The sequence below is a fragment of the Besnoitia besnoiti genome, chromosome VIII, assembly GCF_002563875.1.
Source record: "Besnoitia besnoiti strain Bb-Ger1 chromosome VIII, whole genome shotgun sequence".
NCBI lineage: Eukaryota > Apicomplexa > Conoidasida > Eucoccidiorida > Sarcocystidae > Besnoitia > Besnoitia besnoiti.
In genome coordinates this window covers 2569605-2579422 of record NC_042363.1, presented here as the reverse complement: position 1 = coordinate 2579422, position 9818 = coordinate 2569605, and the positions used below count along the sequence as shown (strand labels likewise).

At 59.3% G+C, this 9818-nt stretch overlaps 1 protein-coding gene across 1 annotated transcript; it reads left to right on the top strand.

Annotated features, from left to right (window-relative positions):
• Nucleotides 1-3265: 3265 nt before the first annotated feature.
• On the top strand, nucleotides 3266-9818 carry BESB_084880 (uncharacterized protein; the record flags this gene model as incomplete). Its single annotated transcript, XM_029366838.1, has 8 exons — nucleotides 3266-4761; nucleotides 5388-5477; nucleotides 5922-5990; nucleotides 6556-6641; nucleotides 7075-7369; nucleotides 7917-7986; nucleotides 8417-8578; nucleotides 8949-9818. The coding sequence occupies 8 exons, from the start codon at nucleotides 3266-3268 to the stop codon at nucleotides 9816-9818; spliced, it is 3138 nt and encodes a 1045-aa protein (XP_029217298.1).

The window sequence follows — 9818 nt, the reverse complement described above, 5'->3', positions numbered from 1 at the left end:
GCCGCTATCTCGATCTCACGGCGCATGCGTTCCTGCCGCATCGACACAGACTGCCGCAGGCGCGTGTAGCCAGGGGGACACAGGGAGGGCTCTTATGTTTCGTCCGGTTTTCCACAGTCACAATAGCTTCGCACGGAAATGTAGCCTGTCCACGGCGCGGAAGTCTGCAGCGTCCAGAACTCATGCGCTTCCGCAGATCCAGCGGCGACGTCCTCGTCCAATTCCGATACCGGACAGACACAGAGACATCTGTTATGGTGCACGTGGCCTGCCTTGTGAGTCGCATCGGAACGAATTTCACGTGCCCTGTACGTCCTTGCTGTCTCGTCAATTCGCGCGGCGGTCGTCGCAACAACGGCTGCTCTTGGCGCCGCGCAGTAGACGCAGCAGGCGGCGAAAAGTTGAGAATGGAAACGCGCCTGCGCTGATGCTACCTGGGTACCTGGCGAACAAGTGTGTGCGGCCTAACTTGTGCCCGCAAACACAGGGTGTGGAGTCTCTTGGCGCAAGGACCCGAATCAGAGGGCTGAATGCGGCCTGCGTCTTGTTGCACCAGGTTGTTGTTCTGGGATCGGAGGGCATCGTGGGACTGAACCTCCGTCGAGCAAACGCGTTGTTGTCGTGCCGAGTGTCGTAGTCTGTGCAGCGCGAAAGGCAGTCACGTTTCGTATTCGATAGGTGACCTTGAACGAGCAAGCGTGAAATCAGCGAGTACCATCATAGCGACTCATCTTGCATCACCACGTATTCCGTACCGGCTGCTCAAGGCGGGCAACGTGTGAGCAACCGACTTTAGACGGCATTTGTGGCGAGTGTCATGCGCCGCGTGCCGCGACCACACGTGTTTCTCGACTCTTCGTCGAGTGCGACAAATTTGCAAGTCTAGCAGTCTCTCTATCGTTCCCAACACAGAGCTCCTCTCGAGGACTGCAATCTGAAACGGCGGGCACAAGTTTTCCGCGTGCTATGTGCAAGGAATGAAGGAACACTTGGTCAAGCGCAAGCAGGGTATGTGTCGTGCGTAGGTGGATGATTCAACCGCCTAATCGAAGATTGTGCCAGGGGAAGCCAGTGTGGCTATTGGTACCACTGTCCAGAGTAGAGCCTCTATATGAACCCCGTGGGAGAAGGGCACGAGGCATCTAGATTCAGCTGTGTTGGCACTCGAGCAGGGTTCACGGCGATCGTTTACTCCGAGAGCGTTCCCTGTGTACAGCAGTATTCGCGTAGTTCCGCGAATGTCAGCGCGGCCTCTTGGCATTTCTTCCGGGGATGCGAATAATCTTCCGGTTGTGTGCTTGGCGCCTTCCGCGCTAGCTCCTAGTTGACCAGGGCAACCCACGAAGTCACCGAAAGCGAGTCTCTTCCACGTCACCATGGGCATCTGTATGGCTAAGGAATCCTTCCTTAGCGGGGCCTTCCTCGAAGGAATCTGTCGCGCCATGGAAACCAGCGCCGGCCGTAACGCCTGCCCAGTCACCAGCCCGTGGTGAGCGACAGCGACAGAAAGTGTGCTTTCCATGGAAACGGGGGGGGAAAGTAGGCCCAGAAGCGCTGTCGCGTGAGCGCGTGAAGTGACGCGCTTAAATACAAGACAAACAAGGCCTTTTCTCGAACAAAGAACCCCTAAACTCTATCAAGTCACCCTGCGATCGCATAGCTTCGCCCTCAACGCGCGCGCGCGCAGACGACGTATATAACTTCGTATTGTAGAGCGGCGTTCCATGGAGAAGCCTCGCGAGATAGGCAGCAGCGTTGCATGCTCCTGAACGCTGCCGCACCGCAGAAGCGAATCAGGAAAGTGGAGAGATGGCGCACAAAATCGACGGTGCTGCCACGCGAATCTTTGGTGAGTTGAGCGTTCCCTGCATGCGCCGACGGCGGGTCGCAGATTCCTCTGAGCATGTGTCGGCTCCCCGGTCCTCCGCTCAAAAACCTCTCTTCCCCTGGCCGCCAGACGACGAAGCACCTTTTCTGGATTCTCTTCGGCATTGAAGCCAACGGCTGCGGTGCAAGGTTGTCTTCAAATTCCTTGCATGGCTCGCTCACACCATTTTCAGGCTGTCTGTTTCCGTGAATTCAGCATGCATGCTGCAGGTTCAATCTCGTTGGCCTGAAATGCAGTTTGCTCGCCCCCAGCCTCTTTCCAACTGAATTTACGTGCTCCCTTTCGGATCGAAAAAGGCCGCACCCAGTCGGTGTGTGTGCACGTCCCTTCTTCCCTTTCTCGTTGTCGCCTGCGTTTCCTGTACAGCTGCTGTGCTGCCACGCATGACGGCGCGGATATCCAAAGTCAAGCGTCATCTCAGAGGCATTTCGCCGGTATCTGAGGCGTAAGCAGCCAGACCATCAGCCCTGGGTTCGTTCCAGCGCCTCGCAGGCTGCGCTTCTTTCGGCAAGGCGCCCTCTCGCTCTTTGCGTTTCCGTTTTCCGCGCGAGCTCCGGTGCCCTCTTCGGCGCAGCGTCCGTCGCCCTAAGTCCGCACATGCTTCGGCTGCGCATTCGCTGCGCTCAGATATCTTGCGGCTGCAGTCAGTCCCAGCGGCGGTGCGGTTCGCAGAGGCAAGCTGCAGCCGCGATATTCCCCGGCGTCTGGCGAGGGGGCAGCTCTCTCGTTGCGCTGCGCGAAGCTTTTTGCACGATTTCGCCCCTTCCCGGTGCTCGAGAGGGCGCGGGAAGACCAGGGAACAGCTTTCGTTTGGCAAGTCGCCGATCGCCGCGGTGTGTGCATGCCTACAACGCGTTTTTCTGCTTCTCTGCGTACGGGTTCGCATACCTCCTTGCGACGCCCGTCTCCTCGAACGCAAGGCCAAGAATCGAATCAGAAAGGAGCTTTCTCCGGTCCTCTCTCTTCACTCATCTGCCTCTGCACTCCCGCTTGTATTTCGTCTCTTCTCTGTTCATCCCGCGTCGTCGGCGTCTCCAGTTTGCTCAGCGGCGTTCGCCGTCGGTACGCTTCGCCGTCGCCTCACACAACAGTTTGGGGGTCGGTATGCAGAGGGGCGCGTCCTTTCGCTGACTTCCTGTTTAGCCCAGGCGGACTGCGCGCCTCTGTGGGTTCAGCTCAGGGATGGTTTGTTCTTCACGGCCGGGAGACCGAGAGGAGATTCCTCTCCTCACTAAGTCTGAGTAGCTGTCTTCGTGCGCCTCCGCTCCGGCTATGGAAGAGGTGCATCACCCAGCGTCTCGCGGTCGTCGTCTCCCTCTCTGCGTTCGTCTCGCGCGGAGTCAGAGCGGCTGAGACCTTGCCGAGGTCCGGCGCGAGATGTCGTCCTTCCTCGGCGTGTCGCACAGAACGGGGGAGGGACACGCGCCCGAAGGCCGGAGATGCGCCACCGGTGGAACGCGAGGCGACGGCGGCTGCATCCCAGTCCCGGCAGGCGACGCCCTGCCAGCTTCCGTGTCGCCAGCGTCCTCTTCCGCGTCTCCAGCGGCGTCCTCCGCGGCGTCGGGGAGTGCTGAGGAGTGCGGCGCTTCTCTGGGGTCGCAGAACCCAGCGCATGGAAGCCTCGCGTCTTCTTTTCCACTTCTGCCACCTTTCCTGTCTTCCTCCTTCCTCTTTCCGTGGAGGCCGCCGGCGGACGACGGGAGGCACCGCGCGATGTCGGGCGAAGAACGTGCGCAAGACACCATTCCAGCGGTGTCGCGGTGTCTCTTCAGCTCCGAACGCTTCGCTTTCTCGCTGGAATCCGCCGTCTCTTTTCCGTCCTCTCCGCCCCGAGAAGGGGGGGGAGAGCCTGACGATGAGGGCGCCAGGGACGAGGCCGAAGAGGCCGCGTGCGCTCGAAAAGCAGACGCCTCCGGAGGAGACTCCGAGCCTGAAACTACGCGGGAGGCAACGGGGGACGGGCATTGGTCCAAAAAGCGAGACACCGCGCCTGCCACGACCGCTGCTTCCCACCTCCCCAGCGCGAGCTCGCACGCGCTGAACAGACACCTCGGCACCCCCGGCGATTACTGCGTTCCCGCAGCTTTTCCGCAGGAGTCCGCCTCAGACAGGTCTCTCTCGCCGCAGCTTCCAGCTGCGCGCGTGGACGAAGCGGCTTGCGAACAAAAGGATGACGCCTTCGGCAGCGCCTCGGCCTCAGGCGAGCCGAGCGACCCGCGCGCAGGCGGAGGCGCGGGCCTGCAGACTCGCCTCTGTCGACGTGAGGCATCTTCTGCCTCCCACACGCGGGCGGAGGAGCGAGGCGAGGAGGCTCGTGCAGACTCACAGCCTGCGCAGGAGACGCCGGTTAGCGCGGAGACGAACGCCGAAAGCCAGGTCGACAGAGGGGCGGCGTCGGGGGAGATAAGGCGCGACGCGGCGCTTCGCGGAGACCAAGACGCGCAGCCAGGAGGCGGTCAGAAAGACGTGCAAACAGGCACTTCAGTGCGTGGCGTTCCAGCTGACGATGCAGCTGCAGAAGGCGGCGCGAGTGCTCCGCGTGAAGGCGCGAAGGAGAAGAAAGGGCTGGAGCGCCAGAGAGGCGACGGGGGGGCTGAACAAGGTTTAGGGTCGCAGCGCTGCGGCTGCGCGGAAAGCCCAGGGGGAAGGCATGTGGCGGCCGCGGACGTGCTGCTGTCGTCGTCTTCCTTCTGTTCCTCTCACTCTTCTCTCTCTCCGCTTTCGCTGGATGCCTCCACGGAAGGCGCCGCGAACGGGGCGGCTGAGGAATACGATCGCTACGGATTTCGCGTCAGTGACAGCGAGCGACTTGGAGTCACAGCTCGCGAATACTCGCTCAAAATTCAACCCGAAACGCGCACAAGAGATGAGAGGTGCGGTAAAGCAACGCAAGCGCTGGGGCCCGCACGTGAAGGACCTTGTGGCGCTGTATGTCTCCCCTGGCGCGGCTACCTCTCCCTTGTCCGTTGATTTCTCTAGCAAAACCCTCTGCTTTTTGAGTCAACTTGCCGCTGTCTTTCTCCCCGCCTCCGCCTCCCTGTTGCGTCTCGCTTGTCGTCGTTCCTTGGCTCACCTGTGGTTTCGCTCTCGTGCCCCTGCTGTGGGATTCTCGAGTTTTTTGTGTTTTCGTCGATTCGTGCGCCCCGAGTTACCCCCAGTGTTTTGCTCTCAGGGTCTTCTCTCTTGCGTGGCGGGTGTCTGTCCGCCGCCTCCGTCTCCTCGAAGTGTCCGGTCTGGCCGGGTGTTTCTCTGTCTGGCTTTGTTTCCTCTTGTCACGTCCTTTGTTACGCCTTTATCTCACGTCATCTCTCTTTTTCGTTGTCTGCTTGCTTCGATTATTCCTCTTCATTCTCCGAACTTCCGCGTGGTGGCTCGCGCCTCGTTCCTTCTTCTCTCTGTGTGTCACACCTCGTCTTGTGTCGATTTGGCTTTGCTTTTCGTGTCGTGCGTCTCGAAAGTTTTCAGCTTCTGGTTTTTTTCTGCGATTGTCTCTCCGCAGATGGAGTGCCTTTGTCCTGCGTGACCCGACACTCTCGGACAGGCAGACTCTGAAGCGCTTGGTCCGCAGTGGCGTTCCGGACTCGCTCAGGTGCGTCACTTCAATCTCTTTTGAAGGCCCTTCTTGTCACGGGGCTGGGGCTGCGGTGGACGCGCAGGTCTGTTTTCTTCCAGCGTCTGTTTTTCGCCTCTCCCTTTTTCTTCAGTGCTTCTTTATTCGTTCTCTCCTTCACGCCGCAGCGGAGGCTAGTCGGCGGAGGGCTGGGGATCACCACGTTGCTGTCGTCGTGTGGCTTCCTGAAGGCGTTTCTGCCAGTTCACATTCAGGCTTTTTTGGGTGTAATTGTTTTTCCCGTTTCTGACCGGGGCTCTCTTTGTCGTTCCCTGGCTGCTTGGGGTGTTCCTTCTGGAGGAGCGAGTTCTTCGTGCGCGCTCGGAGCTCTCTCGCGGTTTTTTTGACGCTCTCTGTTCGCAGTCTTCTCTATGCAGTTTTTTCTGGTCTCTCTGGCGTTTGTCCATGCGGACTATTGCGCAGGCAAGAAGTGTGGTCTCGGTGTCTAGGCAGCTGGGCGCTCCGGGAGCAGCGCCCGATCCTTTTTGAAGAGTAGGCCTGTCCCGCAAGTGGAAAGCACCTAAACAAGCAGACAGGCAGGCAAGCTGGGGTGGAACATGTTCTTTGCATGTCGCTTGCGCGTCCTCATATATCAACGTCTGTCTTTACGCGGTCGACTGCCGATTTGCCTTCTTTGCGGACCTCTGCGTCAGCCCATGGTTCTCCCTCAATACATGTGTATCTATATTTATATTATTTATATATTTATATTTATGTATTTATATTTATATGCGCGTATGTTTGATTTGAGGTATTCGTCTGTCGAATGTCTCTCTGTGAGTGTGGGCACTTTATGTGGATCATCTAAAGGGGGCTTTCTGAGCTTGTATTAGCGAAGGGCCGTGGCGGGAGGTTTGAGGTGGCGCAGGCAGGTTCAGCGGAACAGAAGCGAGGAGAGAAGACGTTTCGTTGTGTGCTTCGGCGCTGGCAGCTCTGGTGGCGCATGCAGACTCTTCAGTTATCGTGTCTGTTCCTGCGCGCCGGGGGCAGAAACGAAAAGCATCTCGCATGTGTGTGTCACATGCGCGCGTCTTCCTGCGGTCGTCTCTCCCTTCAGACTGACGCAGAGGCCGCTGCCGAAGAACGCCGCGGAGCAAATCGAGCTAGATCTCCGGCGCACGTTTCCAAGCAACAAACGAGTGCGTCCACCCGCGCCCCATCAGATTCTCTTTTCGCGTTGCTCGCCTGCAGTCCTGTCACACTGGTCTCGCATGAGGAAGGGAGTCTCGGCCTCCACGGGCGGCCTCATCAGAATCGAACGCACAACGCCTTCCAGAGACGCGCCTCAGTCAGACATGGAGAAGGCAGTCTCGCATGCGACAGAAAGAAAAGCGGAAGCTGGTGGAGGCCTGTTGAGATCCCTATGCCTTCAGAGGAACGGGGACGCGCGCCACACGCCCCCCGAGGCGGAGCGAACGACTGTTGCATGTGTGTCTCTCGTCGTCTTTGACGCTCTCTGCCGCGTGCCTTTGCCATTCTTTCGTGTGGCGAGAGGCTCGTGCAGGTCGCCGTTATTTGCGTCTCCTGCTTGAGGACTTTTTCTGCGCGGCTGTTGCCTGTGTGGTGCAGTTCACAGGCGCGGAAGCTGCAGGAATCGCAGATCTGCGGCGGGTGCTCCACGCTTTCGCCACGTACAAGCCGAAGGTGAACTACTGCCAATCGATGAACTTTCTGGCAGCCACGCTGCTGCTCTTCATGCCGGAGGACCTCGCCTTTTGGTCGCTCGTTCAGCTGATTGACTCGGAAGTTCCCGGCAAAGGGCTGACGCTTGAGAGTTACTACACGCCGGGGATGGACGGTTTGCGGCGCGACCTGAAGGTGCTGGACATGCTCCTAGCAAAAAGACTCCCCAGAGTGGTGCGGACGTTGAGGTGAGATCAGGCGGAGACCTCCTGAGCAAGACAAAGCGCCTCCTCCTCGCCTCGGACTCTCCTGCCTCGGCGCTTCCTAGGCGGCCGCGCCTCTCCCATGATCCTGTGAAACCCCTGCAGACCCGCAGACATATGTATATACGTATACCTATAGAGAGAGAGAGCAGTAACTTCCCCGCTAGGTTCCGTAAATGCAGACATAGTTAGTGGGATACATATATATATATCGATATACGCGAATATGCATGTATATCTAATACAGGCGTGGTCGTGGGCTGTGCGGTGTCATGTGTGTATTTCTCTTTAAAGCGGTTGGTTTCCTCTTTTCGGGCTTTTCCAGCTGTTTTGTCGTCTTTTCGTCCATTTTAACATCCACTTGCGGCTCGGTGGCCGCGTGCCTCTACCTGCAGGACCTTCCAGTGTATTCTTCGAGTCAGAGTGGGGGCGGGTCACGCTGACACCGCCCTTTCTGTAGAGCTTTAGGGCTTCTCTGATCACCTCTCTGAGGCACTATCTTCGTTTCTTTCGCGTTTTGTCGCTCCTTCAGGCGCACGCAAGTCGATCTCGATTGCCTGTGCGCGGAGTGGTTTCTGTCGCTCTACTCCAGCTCTCTCCCGGTAAGTCGGCGAACCAAGGCTCATCCCAATATCGGCGATGGTTTCGAAAATGCCAATGATAAAACAGGCGGGTTTAGGAAATGGAGTCGGCGCGTTCTGGCAGTGTGGTCGGTATATCTCCATTCGCTTCCTCAGTACAAGGTGCGCGCAGGGCAGGAAGCGGATTGAGTAGTTTCGCTGCGTGTGTCTGCTGTCTTTTCGAACGGAGTGCAGAACGTGAAGGCGTCTTTCGCCGTGTAGCTTCTTCGTTTCGCGGCAGAATGAAAGTCGCAGCGTTCAGGGAGACAATCTTACGTAGAATGATGTATGTATATATATATATATATATAATTCTACATTCGCATATAGCATTGCTCGTTTTCCAGGCATGTGCCGTGCTTAAGTAGGTCTCATGTCTGTTTGGAAGCATTCATATGTGTTGTTTTTTTAGATTTATACGACGTTTCGGATCTGGGACGCGCTCGCTTTGGAAGGCCACAAAATTTTGTTTCGAGTCGCGCTCGCCATCTTCAGCATGCACGAAGAAGAATTCGCGAGCCTCACCTCCCTGGAGGAGGTGATGACGTTTTTGCGGCGGATGACGCGACACCTGGTGCGGCGTTTGCTTCAGTTTTTTCTTTTTTTTTATCAAAAATCGCGCGTCCACCGCTGCGCTGACCTCGATACCTCGATCCCTCGTCTAGCGTTCTCCCGCAGATTCTAGTATGCTTCGTATTCTTCCACTCGAGCTTGCGAGTGTCTCACCGAGCCGTCCTCCGTTCCGCGGGTCTCCGCGTCTGCCCTCCTTCTGGCAGCGCAGCCGTGCTCTGTGGCTCTTCTGTCGCTTCCGTCGCGTCTCTCTTGCCTGGAGTTCGCTTCTCCTGCGTTGCAGTTTCCAGTCTGTCTCCTCGCGCACTGGGACTTCATGAAGCGTCTCCCTCCTCTGTCTCTCGGTCTCTCTTTCGGGTCTTCCTCTCTCGCAGGTGGCGCGCAACGAGTTGATGACAGTGGCGTTCACGGGATTGGGGCGTCTCTCTCGCCGCGAGGTCGCGCGGCTGCAGCTGCGCGCGGCTGCGCAGGTTCAGGCGGAGAACCGCGCGCACGAAGAGCGGCGGCGGGCTTATTCGCGGGCTTACTCGGCGGCAGGAGGGGGGCAGGGGAGGGATGCGGCGGCGCGGGCGCGGCCTCGCGTGCAGGAGGAGACGGTGAGCGACGCCGGCGCCTGCTCCGAGGCCGCGTCCTCGTCGCCGCCGGGCGCTGGCGAGGGGCGCCTCCCCCGCGGACTCGCCGCGGCGCCCTGGGCTGCTCGCTGGACGCGCTTCGCAGACCTCGCCTCGCGCTGGCGAGGCAGGGCGGACAGACCTGCGAGGCATTCCCGGTTTCCGCTCTTTGCGCGGCCGCGACAGGCGGCCCCCGTCCCGCGCTCGCGGTCTGACGCAGGGCTGGCGAGCCACGCGGCGCGGCGCGAGAACGTGAAAACTCTGGCGGCTGCGGAGGAGCTCGCCGCGAAGCTGCGGAGGAGACTCTTCTTTCGGCACAGAGGCGCGCCGCCGGGAGAGGAAGCGGAGTCGCGCGACGACGCTTCAGACCCGGCGGGCAGCCAGCGCGGCAAGCGCGAGGTGGCCGTCGACGCGGCGAACGAGGGAGGCTCACGCGGCAGACAGAACCCGCGAGAGAGCGAACCGCAGCCGCGGCAGCGCGACGCAGGCGAGCGGCAGGCGACGAGGAAGAAGAGGCTCACGCTGGGCGCAGGAAAGCGTGGCGAGCGGCCGACGCGGTGGAGGCTGCGGGACAGGCGACTCGCCGGCTCAGGCAGCGGAAACCGAAGAGAGAAAATTGGAAAAAGGGAATGA